Here is a 19,781-nt window from a genome sequence, read left to right on the forward strand (position 1 = left end):
CTTGGAGAGGGTCTTTCATGGAGAATTTGGTGATGACTTTCCTTATCTCAGATGCCAACTAGCCTTGCTGGAGACAGGTCTCTGTATATGTGTTTGTGTGTGTGTGTGTGTGTGTGTGTGTGTGTGTGTTTTAGAGTAATTAAGCATTTTTCTTTAATTTCTTTTTTTTAGTTCTTTTTTAATTATATGTAAAAGTAGAGTCAATTGTGACGTTTATATCATGGAGTATATCGTATTCTAACTAGGATCTCAGTCTTGTGGATGTACATGATGTAGAAATTCATTGTGGTATATTCATGTATGTACATAGGGAAGTTATGTCTGATTCATTCCACTGTTTTTCCTATTCCTAGCCTCCCTCCCAAGATTCTCACATCTCTGCTATGGCAAGTAAATTATGTTTTCTTTAGTGTCTCTGATTGTAAATATAGTTTCCCCCACTTTGTTCATCTCATTTATATTGAAAAAAGCACTTTGAGTTTGAGCAGGTGTGTGTGTGTGTGTGTGTGTGTGTGTGTGTGTATCTGTATGTATGTGTGTATTCAAAGGGTTAAAAGAGACGTTAGTTACTATTATTAGTATTATTTATTCATCTGGTCTGGCATGCATTTCTTGGTCTACAAAAATGCTCTGACATTATTTTTTAGTCTTGTCCTTCAGGTGAGGTTTAGTAAATTGACATTCACCTCCAGATTCTTTAGCAAACATATTTTAAATAAAAACACTTGCTTAGAGTATTTGTCATCTGCTCCTGCCTGTATCTTCTGAACAAAACCTGCTGGTTTTAGAAATGAAGTTGTACACTGTGGCATTTTACAATTTGCTTAGTAATTAAATCTCTCTTGACCTCGGGAAGAAAAGTGATTTTGTTTTTGGTTTTGTTTAAGCAGACGTGTGTTATCAGAGAGAGCACATAGTGCAAACCTAATCATAATTAGAAGAACAAGGTTTTCGGGGGCTGTTTTGTTTAAAAGCAGTGCGACATCATGTTAAATAGCATCCATTGAGAATGGGAGAGAGAACCACAGCGAAGATTTACTGTGGAAGGGCTGGATTATCTAAGGAACTTTGAAGGACCAGTTTTAGTTTATTTAATAGAGTATACACTAGTCAGTTTCTGTTACCATCATCTTTACTTCTAAAGCAGTTCAGAAGACATGGATAATTTTCTAAAGAAAAACTGGCTTTATTATTGCAGAAGGCATAGGTATGAAACCAAAGAGCAAATCAAGCATTCATAGGTTTCGTTAGGAGAAAATGTACAGCTGCTCTTTTCCTGTTTGAGTAGCACCAATTTTCACATAGGAGAGCACTGCATTGAATTAAGTTCCCTATAAACTACAATGTTAACTATAAAATTTAGAGTGCTTTGATTTTTTCCCCTCACTTTTACATAACTTTGCAGATTACTTTTCGAATAGAGTTTGATCTTATTTGCTGTGGAAACATGAACTCTAAAAAATTACATTTTCTATAAGGGAAAAATTAAAGTTTCCAAAGCAGTTTTGATAAAAGTCCCTCCTGGTCATCTATTCATTCTAGTGGTGTATTTCTTTTCAGGTTGAAACAACTTATGTAAAAGTAAAACATCTGAAAGAAGTTTTAAAACCATGAACTGCACCTTTTAGGGACACATTGGCATATTTTAATCAACTTTAAGGTTTCTATTGAATATTCTATTTGAATATTTGTTTATCCCTGGTCCCATATGAATCAGCTGTGCGGTCCTACCCTCTGATGAGTCTTCAAGACATATTTACTTGAATCAATTACATTAACTTAAAACTCCCCCCAAATTGTTCTTCAGTTCTGTTGATGTTTCTGGGATTCTCCTATCACCTAGATTGAAAATCCAAAAATTAATCCTAATTTCTCTGTCACTTTCATCCTTTATATCCAATCTGTCACCAAGTCTTTGGGTTCTTTCTTTGAATGATTCCTGATGGATATGGTGTCTTCTTGTCCCTAAAATCCATTCTTCTTGAGCTATAGCTGAAGGGACTGTGAAACCTAATATAGTTGATTTCTGGACTTTGGAGGCAGGGGCCTTGGTGAGTAGGAGCAGCAAGGAAAGAATATACTATATTCCCTCTCAAGTACAGGGTCATCTGGCCCTAGGGAGGACTTGTAGTGATTTTAATATATAACATTGGTCTTTGGCATTTGTTTTCTGTTACCTATCTTCCACATCCAAGAGTCCCTCTTTCCAGCCTCTTAGAGCTACCCCAAATGAAATAATGTATTAATTCAACAATTACATCATTTGCCTACTAAAATGACAATAGTTATTTTTTAACTGTACACCTTCACCCATGATACTTCTAGTCCTTAAAACAATTTGTCATGATACGTTCAGGTCACCTCCATGTAGTAGATGAATATATTGAGTATATTGAGTCAGGGTGGAGTTTAAGTGTATACCATATTGATTTGTGGACACAAGACTTGCAAATAACCTGGGTTCTCTATTTTGTATATAGAGATCGTCTGACTGGGTTATTTATACATATAAGTAACATATTTGTAAATCATTTAGAGTAAGTGCCATGTGAGTGTTAAAGAAGCATTCAGGTAGCCCCTGTCTTTTCATCCCTTCATCTCATTGGCCCTGACATACACAAGCCCCACAACAGCATGGTTTTTGCTTTTGAAGACTACACAGATTGAAAGTAGAAGGAAAGAAGCTGTAAGAGACCATGAGAGCTTCTGGGACATTTCAATCCTCCTGCCCTCCAGTGTTTATCTAGAAAACTCTTCCCCGCAGATGAGTGCTTTTTTCTAACAGGATTATACAGTTCCTTCAGTGAGAGATTTGGCTAAAGAAGCATCTTTATGCTGAAATGCAGAAACAGAATCCTCTGAAAGATTCAGGGCTTCTCGGTTATTCACACATCATTGACAGCTAGTTCAATGATTATTTTCTTCTTAGTCACACTGAGGGGCTTCCTGATGGCAGTGAGTTCAAAGGGAATCAGCCATTTTGAAAGCCGGGGGCATGTCCATCATTTGGATCTGTCTGCATAGTGTAGAAGCCACCAGCCGCATGTGGTTAAAATAAGCTATCAACCATCAGAGTGAATTACTAAAAGAGACTAACAAAAATCTAGAAATTGAGCTTTGAACTTATTCTCTTATCCACTATGCTGAAGGTCATTTTAAAAGAACACTTTGGCTGTACATATATGTGTTTTTCACTTTTTTCTAGAGCAGAATAATTGTCTATAGTTCATTTATCGTGGTTTTGAGGTATCAAGGTGCTGGCCTATTTCTTTCTCTCAGGAAAGTAGTCTAGTTATGTACAGCCTGCATTTTTTATTAGACTGCAATGTGTGAGCAGTTAATTATTTATAGTTCTTGCTGAAGCTGATGTGGTACTTGACTCACTGAGTTTATAAAGAAATAATGGCTTGCTGGAATACTCTAAAATGAAAGTAGATTAGAAGTTGACCTGTATTTTAAGGCTTCACAGGTTGGAGATTGTCTAACAGTTATGGAGTATGTTGTCATAAGAAAAGAGAAGCGTTAACTTGAAGAGGGATACTGGATTTAGTACCATTAAACTGGGTAAATTGGCCTGTCCGTTCATTTTTATTTCCTTTTTACATAGGATAGCTTGCCTATCAATCCAAGTTATTTTTAATTCATGAGAGAGTACTAAAAGCATGAAGTCAACTTGATGGCAGAATTGTTCAAATAAATAGATTTGCAAGTATAGTAACCCTATCAATGGAAATAGATCCTCTTCACCTACAGTGTTTGTAAAATGGGTGGGGAAATGGGTCACATAGGGAAACCTGCTCTCCCTTTTCCTCTTCTTAGACTCAACACCCAAGATTGTTAGTTGTAATGTAAATATTGCACCCAAAGGCTAACTGTTTAATGGGAGCTCCTGCTAATTCCCAAGACTCAATTAGGTTTGGCTTTAAATGAAGTAAAATACATCAGAGATGTCAACACGTACTAAGGATACTGAATAAATGTTAGTCTACAAATGCATTAGTGGATTACATGGTTCTAAAAGGGATAGAGAAAAGAGAACCACATGCCTTCTATGTAAAGCCAGTAGGCTTTGGGTGACATGGTGTGAGTCCATTGACATATAGGGAAAGCACTGGGAGCCAGAATTTTGAATGTGCTGGATGAAAGTACATGTCTTGGACAGTGACAACAAGAGGTATCTAAGTCCCAACAAGAATGCCTAACAGGGAGGTCTCTGTTCCTTTAGAGGGAGGCCAAATGGGAACTAATGGAAATAGCTTATCATAATTCAGGTGGTGGAAATGTATAACTCAGTCAAAGAATCAAGATAGCAAGAGGCAGTCTCAAAAAGGAGACTCGAGATATAAGTTAAGGCCACGGAATATGTAGGAGAAAGATGCTCACCATTCCATCATTTGTTCATTTAACAGATGTTTTTCAGCACCTACTGTGTGCCAAGCATCATAGTGTGCACATACATATACAAATAAATTGCTCCTTTCCTGAAGTTTACATTCTTGTTGGGGGAAGGAGATAATAGTCAACTAAGTCAGTCATGTGGTGCATTGGGTCAGAATAATTGCTACTGAGAAAAATCGAGAGGGTTAAGTCTGGGGTGTTATAGGTTTAAATATCATGCTCCTGTGTTTAAGTGAAGAGGTGGCATCTGAGCAAGCTCCTAAAAACAATTTCAGTGGGTTACACTCATGCTAAGGAAACCGAACAAGTGCACTTATTTATACTCAGTGGTATGTCAACTGTATTTAGCATGTGTCAGAAATTTCTGTCTTGCTGTTTTAAAATTTAATTGCAGCAGAAAATAAATAACGTGCGTGTGGGAGCTGGAAAATGAGAACAGGATGCCATTCTGCAGGTGGAGTGTTCGAGAAAGGATAGACCTAAAAGCAGTGATAAAGAAATCCCTTCCTCAACTGCTGGGAGGAAGCTGTGCTAAGTGAAATCCAGAGCCACAGGTGTGTGGTAGCCTTTGCTGCCATGTGACCTCAGTCTATGAAAGTTATTCCTGACATCATCAGTCGACAGTAGAATAATAGGTTTTATTTTGACAGCAGAAGATTATTCCATGCTCAGATTTTAGTAAATATTCTTCAAGGCTTTTATGTCTGGGAAGCTTAAACCTAATTCTTTACATTGTAGCACTAATGTTTTATGCTTGTCTATTGCAGCTTTATAGGGAGCCAACCTCAGAGAGACAGACAGGATGGCTAGCTCAGCCCGGGAGCATCTGCTTTTTGTGCGGCGTCGAAATCCCCAGATGCGGTACACACTGAGCCCAGAGAACCTGCAGAGCCTTGCAGCGCAGAGCTCCATGCCCGAGAACATGACCCTACAAAGAGCCAATAGCGACACGGACCTGGTGACTTCTGAGAGCCGCTCCAGCTTGACTGCCAGCATGTACGAGTACACACTGGGGCAAGCCCAGAACCTCATTATCTTCTGGGACATTAAAGAGGAGGTGGACCCCAGCGATTGGATTGGACTTTATCATATAGGTGAGTACAAGGAAATGGACGTGTGTGTGGTTCTGGAGCATGGGTTTTTTTTCCCTCTGTCATTATACCATTCTGTATTTTCTCCTGGAAGAAAATTCACACACACAAATAGACACAGCACATTCTGGGAACATTCCTTCTTCGGGAGGAGAGTCAATAGTACTTTTGCTTATATGAATTTTTTGGTTACATTTCTACCAAATTAAATGCCAGAACCTGCAGATGTTATAGAGTTTTCTTTTTAAAACTTCCCATTGCCCTTGATCAGTCGTCCTAGTAAAGACGTGATTATTAATATTTATTAACACTTTTAAACTGACAGATGCCTATACTTAGATAACTGATATGAAGAATGTCTTGCATTTTCTAAAGGTTGGATTTCATTAAGAACAATCTGTGGTCTAAGGTGTCTATGTATTTCAAAATTCCTTGAATGTATCTCAGATCAATTAGGTGAAAAAAGTATCCTGATGAATGACTGAGAAATAAATAGTTGCTGTTTGTTTTAATAATAGCAGTCACAGCTCTGTGTAGCTAATTTGTACCTGTTATTCATAGATGAATGACTGATGAATGAAGCATCCCAGTAAGCAAAAAGTCTGCTTTGTTCGGAAGCAAAAATCAAAACCTCCTAACTAACCAGAAAGAAAATCTAAATTCAACCCAATAATAAAATCTATATTTCTCAAAGTTGGAGAACTTGTTCTATAAATGAAGGAAATTCATTTCAAAGTTAACATCAGATCATTTATTAGAAAGAGATTGTTGCTTTTAATGTAAATTATAAGCCAGTCATCTTTCCTTTATTTTCTTAAAAAAATCTTTTTTAGCTGTAGATAGACACAATACCCTCATTTTATCTATTTTTATGTGGTGCTGAGGATCCAACCCAGTGCCTGACACATGCTGGGTGAGCACTCCATCACTGAGCCACAATCCCGGCCCCTCCTTTTTCTTTTAATAAGTATATTAGGGGGAAAACTGTTTCTAACACATGTCTAAGTTCTTCTCAGACAGGGCCAATTTTGCCCCCTAGAGGACATTGGCAGTATCCAGAGATATTTTTGGTTGCCACAGCTGGGTAGGGGGATGCAAGACCCTAGGTGCTGCTAAACATCCTTTAATGTACAGGAGAGTCCCTTACAACAAAGATTTATCTGGCCTCAAATATCAGAAACTCTGGTTTGATGAAAAATAACCTTGCTAAAAAGTTTTTTAAAATGTTATATGCACCAAAATTTGTTTTTCTGAATTGAGAATTTTTATGTTGGTTAAAATTAAAACAGGGTTTATATTTACTTATATAACTCTTAATGATTAACCATGCTGAATAATATGAATTCTAAATAGTAAAAAAATTGATGAATTATCATTGTTTTTTTCTCTTTTGACAATAAGAAAGGGGAAAAAAAATCTTCACTGTTCAGTATTTTCCACAGTTGCATTTAACAATATATCCAAAGAGAGGAAGATACATGATTTAAAAATTATATTTGTGTATTATTATGATCACAAAAAGTTTACAGTTCTTATGGGATTTTGAAGTAATTCCTTTGGTTTTGATGTCATTGTACTCTTTGGGCTTCATAAAACTTATTTTTTCACGTAGTTTTTTGTTTGCTTTTAAAAAATTTTTCCCATTTTATATTTTATGAATAAAAATTTTAATATAAGATTACAAATAGTGTTGCATTTTAAAAAATATATTATATATATTTCTTTGGGAAATAATCAATTTTAACTTTTCTTTCATAATTTCTTTTCTGTGTTAATAACCTTATCTGTAAATGCTAGAATCAATTAAGATATTGGCTCACATTACTTCATATTTTTTCCTGTGTCTTCTTTTTAATTCCCTACCCAACTTGTTGTATTTTCCTGTGTGAATTAATCAGGGAGGAGCTAAGGCATCCAAAGTACAATTTGTCTTATCTCTAAGTAACCATGGCCACAAAATCTTAGAGTTCTTGTATTTTACTTCGTAGAGGAAGACGTATAGGTCAGGGTTGTAAGTCTCAAATTAACCCAAAGATATAGACAGGAAAGCAGAATTAAGAAATAAATCTCCGGGTTGGGATGTAGCTCAGTGGCAAAGCATCTGCCTTGCATTCGCAAAGCCCTGGGTTCAACCCCCAGTTCCAAAAAAGGCAAAAAAAAAAAAAAGGAAATCTCCAAGTACTAACTCTTCCTCAGTTTATTTCAAGAGACTTCTGCATTTCATATAAATCATCACTACATGTGCCCCTGTATGTAACATGTCCCTGCCCTTGGCTACCTTCAAAATTTTCTCTTTATCTCCATTTTCAGTATTTTGAAGATATACTTAGGCATGGTTTTCTTTTTATTTACCTTGGTTGGATTTCTCTGAGCTTATTATAAGTTAATGCTTTTGTTGAATTTTGGGAACATTTGGTCATTATTTCTTCAATTTTTTTCCTGTCCATTTTCACATTTCTGAGACTACAATTATAAATATATTCCATCATTTTATATTTTTCTACAAGGACCTGAGGCTCTACTTCATTATCCTTCAATTAATTTTTGCTTTGATATTCAAATTTCATAATTTCTGATAATCTCTCTTCAAGTTTGTTTTTCCTTTTTCATCTTCATTCTGTTATCAGTGTCATGGGTTTTTAAATTTTAGTTATTTAGCTTTTCATTTGTAGAATTTATATTTTTTGTATAGTTTTTATTTCTTTTACATGCTAAATCATCCAGTTCATATTTTTGTCCAGTTCTTTGAATTCAATTGGATATAGCTGCTTTAAAGTCTCTGTTTTCTAAATTTCAAAATCTGGGCCATCTCAGGGTCAGATTCTGTTGATATATCCCCCATTTTTGTCTTTGTTTGCACATCTAACGATCTCTAATTTTACACTGGACATCTATCTTTAATTTTTCACTGTGTTGTAAAAATTCTGAGTCCTGTGGAATAATATTATTAGAAGGCAGATTTATTTCCTTGTGCTTGAGTAGGTGTGTGTTTACACCTTGTTGGGATGCATCTGTGGAAAGTCTAGTGTAGTTTCCCAGCATTTCCAGCTTGGTGGAAGGCAGCCTCCAAATTTGTTGTACCCTATGGATTTTGTTAGGTCTTGATTTGGTGCTTTGTTAAGACAGGTTTAGAATAAGCCTTACCAAGACTTTCTACAAAGCCTCAGTAGTTTCTTTTTGAGTGTGTGCAGTCCACACCATAGCCAAAGATCTATAGGGGATCCCATGTAGACTTTTTGAAATTTACCACTTCATAACTCTTTCCTTTCTAGTATTGAGGCGTGGAGATTCTAGTCTCTTTAGTTGACTCAAACTGTGATCTCTGCCTCCACACTTTGAAGAATTGCCATGGACCCCAGCTACCTGAAATGCACTCAGGAAATTGTCTGCTGGCTGAGATATGGGTGATCAGGAAGTCACCTCATCCGTTTCTCTTTCTTGTGGATTGCAGTCTTACGCCACCAGATATCCAGTTCCTGGTATTTGGGGGATTACATTGGGAAGGCTGATTTGTTGCTGATCACTTCCTTATGACTTGAAGCAGGAGTTCTTTCCATAGTTTTGATTTAGATGGGAAGAGTTAAGAGATCCCACTTCATTTTCCTATCTAGCTATTTCTGGAGAACCCTGATTGTTTGAGTTCTCTATGTTTGTCAGTTCTTCTCACCATATTTTCTTAAATACTTAAATCCCGAGCCAGGAGAGTGAGGAGCTAGCATCCCAGATGTCTCAAGGGTCTAGGACTGACATAGAGACCAGCATTTGCAGCTAAAAGTAGTATGTTGGTAGTCTCGGGCTCATGATGTTCTTGAGTAAGCCATTGGTCTTAACAGATCTTTTATAATGAATGGCTTTAAAAGGTGCAGGTCCTTGTATAACATTAAATGTAACTTGTTTCTGTAATTATAGGGTCAGAGTTGTGTATAAAAGAAAGACTTATTAATCTGGGTCTTCAACTGAGTGAATGCATATCTGCCCTTCATAGAGATATCCATGTTCTTCCTGGAGCTAGAATGGATGGATGGGCTCTTTTAATGACTGGATTGGAGAGATAGCCTTATTTCAATTGGAAATTCATCATCCCATGAGGAGAGGAGTGTGGCAGAACTGTGGTCTCTAACTGACAGCCATATCCTGCTCTTATCTCCCTGCGGTCAGAACTTTGATTTCAGGGTAGCCCCCACCCTCAGGCTCAGGAAAGGTGTAAATCTGAATGGTAATCCAGCTAGCAGTGGACATGTGACTTAGTCCTGGCCAGTGAGATATAAGGGGAAGACCCTGGCCCAACTTCTCTTCCCAGTGGAAATCCAGAGCTTTGGGAAGGGTTTTTTAAAGTTTTGCTTCTCTTGTACTTGGGACTGTAATGAAAAGATATGATATCCTGTGTTGCTGCATCCATCTGGCATCAAGGAGGTATCAGTATGGAGGATAATAAGCTAAGGATGGTATGTTAATCAGCTTTTCATTGCTGTGACCAAAATACTTGACAAGGACAACTGAGAGGAGGAAAAGTTTATTTTGGCTTGTGGTTTCAGAGGTTTAGTCCATGGTGAGCTGACTCCGTTGCTCTGGGCCTAAGGTAAGGTAGAACGTCATGTCAGAAGGGCATGTCAGAGGAGTGCTACTCTGGTCATATCAGTTTGGAAACAGTGAGAGAAGGGGCCTTAGAGAAGATGAATCCTTTCAGGGCACGTCCCCCATGACCACCTCCTCTAGCCAATGCTCACTTGCTTGGAGTTAGTCCATTCAAACTGAGATGGTCTGATTTGGTTACAGCTTTCATAATGTAATCATTTCATATCCCACATCAACACAGGAGCTTTTGGGGAACACCTCACATCCAAACCATAGAGCAGAAAGATAGAGCTTGGCCTGGAACTCTGAAGTTCATGTTATATATGGAAGAAATATTCCTCTCATTGTTTCAGTCACTGTTAGTAAGACTTTATGTACCATTATTTATTCCCAACTGAGTCTCTAGCACAGCCAGACAAAGGAAAAAGGATGACAACTGCTTCTAAAGGCAGAAGGTGTGGGCTGCCCCTTCTGTAGTTCCTCATTCATGGAGAGTGCTTAGGGCTGTCTTAATACAGGTCAAACCCACTAGATTGTTTTGTTAAAAGAAGTAGCGGGGGAAAAAAAAAAAACAATGACCCCAAGCCATGTGGAAATTTTCAGAGGTTTAACAGGACCAGCAATGTGATGGGAAGGCTCTTTGAGTGAGTGATTCATAACTTAAAAAATATTCAAAACATTTGTTTGGGTGCTATTAGATAGAGTCTAGTGAGGTGGCACATTTGGAGAGGGGGGGAAAGAAAAGAAGAGACCCAAGGTGAGGATGGAAAAAGATTTTGGGAGTCCAGATTCAATCATACGATTTAGGGTTTATATGGCTAAATAGGTATATGCATGATAAATCCCCCCTTTTTTTCTTTTTGTGAAATGGGGTCTCACTGTGTTGCTCAGGCTGTCCTTGAACTCCTGTGACCAGCAATCCTCCCACCTCAGCCTCCCGAACAGTACCAACAAGCCTCACTCCATAATAGATTCTTTCTAGAGCTCTGTGACATACACGTGCTGAGAATCTAGGTTTCATAACAATAGCATGTATGTCAGAAATAGCTTCAGATTTCTATACCTCTTGGTAGGAAGCAGCCGCTCCCCTTGAGTTGTGTCCTGAGAAGCTAGACTGTCTCCTAGCAACTTCTGGGTTTATTTATGGAACAGGGATATGGTCTCTATAGAAATAAATCCCAAAGGAAAAGCAATTTAGTGGGACACTGAGCTGGTGAGGCATGGCTCATTGGCACAGTGTACATTTTGATTGTTTCTCTTGGCTTACGTTCTCTTCTAAAGTGTGACTTTTGTTTTTGTTGGTCTAATTGTTAATAATGTTTTGCGTTGTATAACTCAAACCAGATGACCTTCAGCCCTACAAATCTAGAGGGCAAACATATCCACCTGAATCAGAACAATAAGCATTTTAGTCATTAAGTAAGTATTTATAATATGGAAATACAAAGAAAAAACGGTGAAAATATGAAAGTACCATTTGCGGAAACTTTGAGTATGAACGCAGCTCTCAAAACATATGCTGATTATGTTCTCCCTCTGGTAAGATACAAATCCCGAGATTTCTAGAGATGATCATGTTGTAGGTGTTTTTCAGAAATCACTAGGTTTATAATTTATTGCTGGTCTCTGAAATTAGAATTGACCCTTTACAAATTTAACAGAGCTACTCATTACCTCCTCCTACACTCACTAAATAAAAAGACCTAAATACATACCTCATGCAAAACATGCAGCGTACCTAACACAAATAGCTTTTCATGAAAAATCAAATGGAACAGTTTAAAGAGGAAACAGAACATATTCAATTCATTTCAGGTTCACTAGCTAGTTCCCCTTAACCTTTGGTCTTGTGCTCATTTTATCTGTCTATTCATAAAGAAAAATAAACACTTCAAAAGGCTTAATTTGCCATTCTTCAATTTCAGGCAACTTCAGGTACCCAACAGAAGTAGGAAAATGGGTACTATAAACATTCCAGAGTATCTACTGTGTTGTAGTGCTATCCATAGTGCTGTTCTGCAAATTGTTATTGATCTGAACTAGAAAAGATGCTTTCTCCTACTTGTAAATCAATGTACCACTTACTTCATTGAGAAACTTGCTGTGGGGGGAAAAACATCTGATCTAAGTAATGAAATGATTGATATTGGCATTTCATATTCTGGCTCAAGCTTCTTATATTGTCATGGACCCAAAACAAGTCATTACCAGCATTTGTCTGGAGTGCACTTAATGTATATCTCTTTGTGTCTGTGCATTGATTATATCTTCAGAGATGAATGGTACATGGCTCTATTTTGAATGTTGGCCTTTTAAAATACCATGGCTAATATATTAGGACACTCTTCATAATTCTTTGCATTTGGATGGCAAAATGAAATAGGATTGTTATAGTGAGCCAAGGTATTAAAGATTGTATATTTTATAGCTTTAAGACCCTATAGTGTAAGCTGATGTTCTATAAATAAAAATGTTCAGAGTGGTGAGATTCTAAAGTTTCTTGTGGGCAATTAAGACTGAAATTTAAGTGTTCTGTGTCCCAATTTTCATTTTTTACCTGTGCTTGTAAATGTAATACAGTGTTTCTCAATACTTAGTTATTTGCTTACAACCTTCTTGAGTTTTGCAAATTTGGATTATCAGTTGCATTGATAATATTTTTTTTAAATCATCTGATCAACAAAGTACCTGTATATGGCCAAGTAAGGTGGTGCTTGCCTATAATCCCAGCAATTTAGGAGGCTGAGGCAGGAGGACCACAAGTTCGAGGCCAGTGTTAGCAACTTAGTGATAAAGCAGCCCAGGGTTCAATCCCCAGTATACTATTGATACTATTACTAGTGTCAATACCCAGTATCAAAAAGAGAATAGGAAAAAGTATAATGAATCAGACGTAACTTTCCTATGTTCATATGTGGATACATAAGCAGTGAAAGTCCTTGTCATGTACAATCACAAGAATGGGATCCTAATTAGAATAAGTTGTTCTCCATGCATGCATAATATGTCAAAATACACTCCACTGTCATGTTTATACACTGTCATGCATATTTTCACTCCATGACAATAAAATAACAAATAAAAATAATTTAAAAAACACCTATATATCGACACTTCTTAAAAGGAGACATATAAGCAGCCAACATTTATATGAATAAGTGCTTGACATCACTAATTATTAGGAAGTACAAATTAAAATGACAGTGAGATATTATCTCACACTTGTTAGGATGGCTTTTATCAAAAAGATAAAAAATGTTAATGAGGTCAGGGAGCAATGGGAACACTGTTTTGATTGGAATGTAAATTAATACAGTCATTATGGAAAACAGTATGTTGAGTCCTCAACAAATTAAAAATATAGCTAACATATGATCTAGAAATTCTACTTCTGGGCATATATCCACAGGAAGTGAAATCCATATGTTGAAAAAAGTATGCATTTCCATGTTCATTGAAGCATCATTCACAATAGCAAAGCAATGGAAACAACCTTAGTGCTCATCAACTGATGGATAAAGAAAATAAGATATGTATACATAATGGAATACTATTGAGCCATAAAAAGGCATTAAATTTTGTCATCCATAGCAACATCAATGAATTGGAGGGCATTATATTAAACAATATGAACCATTTTTACATACCCTGACCTTGTTCTAAGCAGGAGTGTTAGGGAAAGGTTTGCTACATTATGTTTTTTTCTTTCTGATGTGCATTGACTGTGAAGAAATTACTTTTGTCAATGAACTGCACAGAACCATCAGAAACAGCATACTTGGAGAAGATGTGGAGTTGTCAGTGGTTGATAGCACCAACTCTACAATCAGATAGATTTGTAAACTCAGTGAGTGAAGGCTAAATGACTTTGAGCAAATTATGTAATCTTTTAATTCCTCGTATTCTTCTCCAATTAAAAAATGACTAGAAAAAGGAGTAATATCATGTAGATTATATGAGATACTATGTATAAAACTCTCAGCAAGGTGCCTAGATTCATTCTAAGCTCCTGTTGATTATAAACTATCATTATTTTGGCTACTATTACTGTTAGTAATATAAAAGCATTTTACTGGTGTCTGAAGCTGCAGTACAGACTTACCCGCTGAATGAATCCACAAGAGGGGATTTTCAGATTAAAGTAACACACTGGACCATTTCTGCTTACAGAAAACAAAATCTGCTTTTTTTGAAATAGAGCTCTGGAAATTATATAAACACTTAAAATTTGAATGCTAAACAATAAGGTATATTGATTTCAGTATTATATAGGCTTTAAATCAACATGCTTTCCAGGGTGATGGGAAAGCTTCTATTAATCTGAAATTCAATTAAATGGAACACAGAATTAATCTGCTAGGTATTCATTTCCAGAATAACTATCAAATGCAGTTTAATGCCCATTTTTAATCTTTTTTGATACTTTCACATGAATATTTGTGGAGAAAAATTGTTTCATTTCATAACTTTAAATTTATAATATGCTCTTAGAAAATAAAGAGCTTTGAATATGAGATTGCTTTTTGGAAGAACTTAACTCTAAATTTTTTTGCTACCTTGTTGTATTAGTCAAGATATATAAGATTATATTACACTAATAATCTAACCCTGCATCCTCAGTTACTCAATATAAAAGATTACTTATAGGTGTTGCTATATGCTTAATGTGGGTTGGCAGGGACCTTGAATCCTGTTGTCACTTGGGAATGCAGGCTTACCACCTTCTTTATTTTTGTCATATTGGCTTATAAAGCCTTAACCATCTTGTCATTATGCTACCTGGAACACATGGTCTCCTTTAGCAGGTGTCAGGAGAAGAGAGAGCTGGAGACTCCTATACCAACTCTTAGATGCCTTGGCACTTAGGTGATATGTTTTGGTTCTGCTCAGAGCCCACCATTTAGCATTGTTATCATGTTCTGCCTAACTGCAAGGAGACAGGGAAATGTGAAGGAGTCCTTGATTATTCAGCCAAGTACTCAGTGTTTCTACCATATATATACCTTGCTAACAATGTATTTGATCCTTTGGTCAGTTTCAAAGTGTAAGACATCCTTGCATGGTAACTGCAAGAAGAGACGATCCTGGGGTTGGAAATTACCATACCTTGGTACATACTTTGCAAGGGTGTTCAGAGATTGAGTGGACATGCCTAGGCCAGTACCAAGCACAGTACCATAGCAGAGAATAGTAGTTAGTGGAATCTGAATTCACAGCATCATATTGGTGTCATGGGTCTTCTTTTTAATATACATGTTGAATATTTGGTTCAAAAAAGTATCCTGTGTTCAGAATGATTATGAGAAACTTCCATAGACATATGATAGGTTTTTTAAAATGGCATAGGTCAATGTTCTCGCATCCAAAGAGGCTTTAACCTATTTTTTCCTTTAACACATCCAATGCAAGCCTTACTGAAACAAGCATTCTTCTATTAAGATAATTTTTACTTTCTACCCAGTTATTTTAGAAACATTACCTGAGTTATTTTTTTCTACCATGCTGATTTGTACCATTTCTCCTAAAAGAAGGCTTATATAGTCATAATTAGTAAATGTTAAATAATATTTGTTAATATGTTATGATAGAGTTAAAATAGCATTGGCATGAGGTTTAGAAATTCTTTGTTCTGATAAGATTCATTATTAATCCACAAAATAATTGTTTACCAGACATACTAATTTTATAGTGTGTTATAAATAGCTTCTCATATTTTCCTAAGGACTAAATAGTAGATACCTATAAAGAGGTATATTTATAATGCTATTTTTTGTCTTTGTATCTTTTTAAAAGTCTATTTTATCTGTTGTTATCAATTGTTATGTCCATTTTCTTCAGTTAGTTTTTGCTTGATGTATCTTTTCCCACTGATTTACTTTCAATCATTCTTTGACATGCTTCAGATTTATCTACTGTAAATCAGCTAAAGCTTTATGATCTTTAATCCAAAGTTAGTGAGCATCTTTTTTTGGTACACTTAGTGTTTTTAAATTTTCTGTTATTTTTTACATGCTTGGGCTTATTTCTATATCTTATTTATTTTCTGTGTATCATGCTTTATCATAGTTATTTTTCCCTACATTTATGCCTTCCATTGAAATGATGGGTTTTCTTTACTCCCTGTCACCACATTCTTCCTCTGTTTTCTTGGAAGTTAAGCATTCTAGTTTTATTCCATTAGTGGTCATTCTTTAAACTTTGGGCATGTGTAATTGAGTTAACAAAGGCTATCATTAATCATTTTCTCTAAATGCCTCAAACTGTTCAAGAATCTTTTCATTCCAATAATTTTTCTCCCCATCTTCTTTGTTATTATTGACAACATCTAATTCCATCCTGTTTTAAATATCTTCTTCCATATTGGTTATTACTGTTGTATTTTTTCATAGATAAGGATTGTCCTAGATATATACTCTGTGTGACAAACCTCCATGAAACAATGACTTAAGAAGTAAAGTAAATAAAAAATTTAAAGATTAAAAAAACCTCAAAACAAAAATCAACTTACCTGAATCAGCATCAATAACATACACTGAGTTGGGTTTTCTTACAAAACAGTACACACAGCAAAAGTTGCAAGACATGAATTGGAGTGAACATACTTTATATACAAAGATATGAAAAATTGTGCTCTATATGTGTAATAAACATTGTAATGCATTTGCTGTCATGTATTTAAAAAATAAAATCAATTAAAAATAAAATAAAATAAATGGAAGCACATAGGAAGAGTCTAAAATTTAACTCCAAATCCTTGTTGATTTACTGAACCAAAGAATATCCCTTTTTTTCTCTAGTTAAGGTGGGTTATGAGAAAAGGTATGTAATATGTCCAGAATTGTCTCTTCATTTTCTCCGGTGGGTTTTCCCCTTAATGGACCCTCGTGGGTTCTCCATTTCATTTTGTACCACCTATTTTTATTGTTTTTAAAGTCAAGGCTTTAAACCTGCTTTATGTTAGCAATCCTTCAGTTATAGTAGAACTGTGATAACTATCAAAGACATTATATTTATTTCCATCCATTGTTTCTACAATCTGGCTGACATTATTATTGTTGAATAAATATGGTCTCACTTCACAATAGTGTGCCCTTCTTATGGACTTCAGAGGGACTATATAGAGCAGCTCAGAGTTTTCAGTGTTTTTTTAAGTTGTGGAGATCAGAGTGTTTAACTCAGATGTAATAGTGACATTAAGGAATTCTTCAAGACTTTGTAATTATATCTTTTGTATTTACTTTATTTAAATTGTGAATTATAAAACTCCCAATATTTGCTCATTGAGAGAGACTGATTTTTCTCTTCCTACATCAAAACTTATAAAACAACAAATACTACAAGTGGTCACCTTTTCACATTCTCTATGTTGTACTCTCACCAGAACAACATAAATGCCTTGAACTGAGTGTTCAAAGAGCTTGAACTGGGTAGAGCCCACTGGATCCAACAACCTCAGCACTGAGTGGCTAAGAGACTGATTTGGTCATAACAGAGTGCAGACCTGGATTCAACTCCTGGCTCTGCCACATTCTGGGCCTCATTTCTTCATGTACAAAATGAGAATAATGCCAGCTTCTTAAAATTGCGAGGAAGATGAGATAAGATGACATCTATAATTGTGTGTTCACAGCAACTGCTACAGAGGAGATAGCCACAACCCACATCCCAGAAAATACTTGTTGAGATCCACTGGGCAGTAGGATAGAAACATGAATTAGCCCAGTTTAATAGGTGAGACATAGGCAGGAATGAACTGTGGTAATCACAATACAGTGTGTGCAGAACAATGTTGAAAACCACAGGAGCATAAAGAAGGAGCGTTTAATGCCTGAGATGAGTTCAGAGATGGGAAGGGTAGAGAATGGACTTATTCACTGAGAAGATGATATTTGGATTTAGCATGAAATATGGAGTGTGTGTGTGTGTGTGTGTGTGTGTTTTCACGTAAAACAGTTTATTCTAGGAGGTAGGAATTTCATCTGCGTATGCTAGTTCTTTCTCCTAATGGAGCTGCATAAAACTTTTCCTGAGGACCATAATTCCTGTCCTGCCCACTTCTTCATGGCCAGTGTCTATTTTTTGATAGAATATCTTTAGGTTCTGTATGTTCTTTTAGATAGGACTCAGAAGTCACTTTGATGCACTCCCTAACCCTCCCAGCAATCTGTGAATTTTCTCGCTCCCCAGGAATTCTTTCCTCTTGGCTTCAGTGCTGATCATGCTGTGTTGTGATTTGTCTTTTTCTGTGTTTTTTTCTTCCATTGAGCTCTTAACTATGTCCTGTCTACATGCTGAGCACCTTCCCCTGCTCTCTGGGCTGTGTTATCCATGCAGACTAATTAATTTTGCTAAAGAATGGGTTTTAGGCTAAGGTAATTATGATGTAAAAATACTTTTGATTGAAGTATCATTCCAAAATTTATTCCCTATTATGCAGATTTTCTGCTAGTCTTTTTTTTTTTTTTTTTTGCACAGGATAGATTTTTTTGATATTTATTTATTTATTCATTTGTTCAACTATTTTAGGAGTTTACTATATACCAGGTATCTGAAAAAGTTTTTGAAATATTCTCTATATTTAAGATCATAGCAATGGACTATCATTCTAGTTTTATCACATAACTAATTATTATGCGATATACTGGCCTTTTACCTCCTGTTTCCATACATATGGAATCTGTCTTTAATATTGAAAACAGTGGGTATTTATTTATTTATTTATTTATTTTAAAATATTTTTAGTTGTAGATGGACACAATACCTTTATTGTATTTATTTATTTTTAAGTGATGCTGAGGAACCCAGTGCCTCACACGTGTGAGCAGGCATTCTACCACTGAGCCATAATCCTGGAACAACAGTGGATATTTAAATAGTAATAAAGTTTTTCCTGAATTTAGTGTGAATACTACCTTATAGTCTATTTTTTTGGTTCTTTATCATTCTCTTTTAAGCAGTTATTGATGTTTTTCTGAAAGTTGTGTCTTGTTTGGCATGAAGAATATTTGTGGTGTTTTGACTGTTCTGAAGTATATACCTGAATTACACAATATAGCTATTATACTTCTAGTACAAGCAAGTGCTATTATGAAATTACTGATGGATCAAGAAATGATCATCCTTTCACTCTGCAAAAATAACTACTTCTTTTTTTGGGATTGTAATTATGGCACTGAGCTACAATATTAGAAGCTAATATATTATGGAATGACTCATCTGGGGGGGAAAAAACCTTCCAAATTTCCAACTGGGAATTTACATTGACTAGTGGAATTCTAAATATTTATTATATGTCTTTGCAAGGCACTCAAATATATATATTTTTTCTATTTAAGTGTAAGTCTGTGGCATAGTTTTGATATGATAAAACATTCCATGTGAAAAGGAAAGCCTTAAGAATCCAGTGAACATCTGGAGAAGGTTAAATTGTCAGTTTGGGGTTCCGTGACAGCCTTTTTTTCTCTCTGCACTTTACTGCCAAAACCTGTCACTTCTGAGACATTTCAAGGAGGTAAACAAGGTGAATGGTGCTGTGCACATGACCTACTGCAACTGCTGATTTGAGCAAGGTTACAGGTCAGTGTATGAATTTTTTTGGTTCATCATGTGATTCATTTGCCTGAATAGGGTGTTATAAAACTAACAACATTGGCTCAGTGGTTGAGCACTTGCCTCACATGCCTGAGACACTGAGTTCCATCCTCGGCACCACATAAA

General features: G+C 35.9%; 1 protein-coding gene across 1 annotated transcript in view; it reads left to right on the forward strand.

The window, feature by feature from the left end:
• The first annotated feature begins 5,200 nt into the window (after nt 1–5,200).
• Hecw2 (HECT, C2 and WW domain containing E3 ubiquitin protein ligase 2) overlaps nt 5,201–19,781 on the forward strand; it is a 214,219-nt gene continuing 199,638 nt past the window's right edge. The window contains exon 1 of the mRNA XM_027925034.2: nt 5,201–5,492. Coding sequence (XP_027780835.1) covers nt 5,201–5,492 — 292 coding nt within the window. The remainder of the gene's footprint in view (nt 5,493–19,781) is intronic.

Source organism: Marmota flaviventris, chromosome 11 (genome assembly GCF_047511675.1).
Source record: "Marmota flaviventris isolate mMarFla1 chromosome 11, mMarFla1.hap1, whole genome shotgun sequence".
Lineage (NCBI taxonomy): Eukaryota > Metazoa > Chordata > Mammalia > Rodentia > Sciuridae > Marmota > Marmota flaviventris.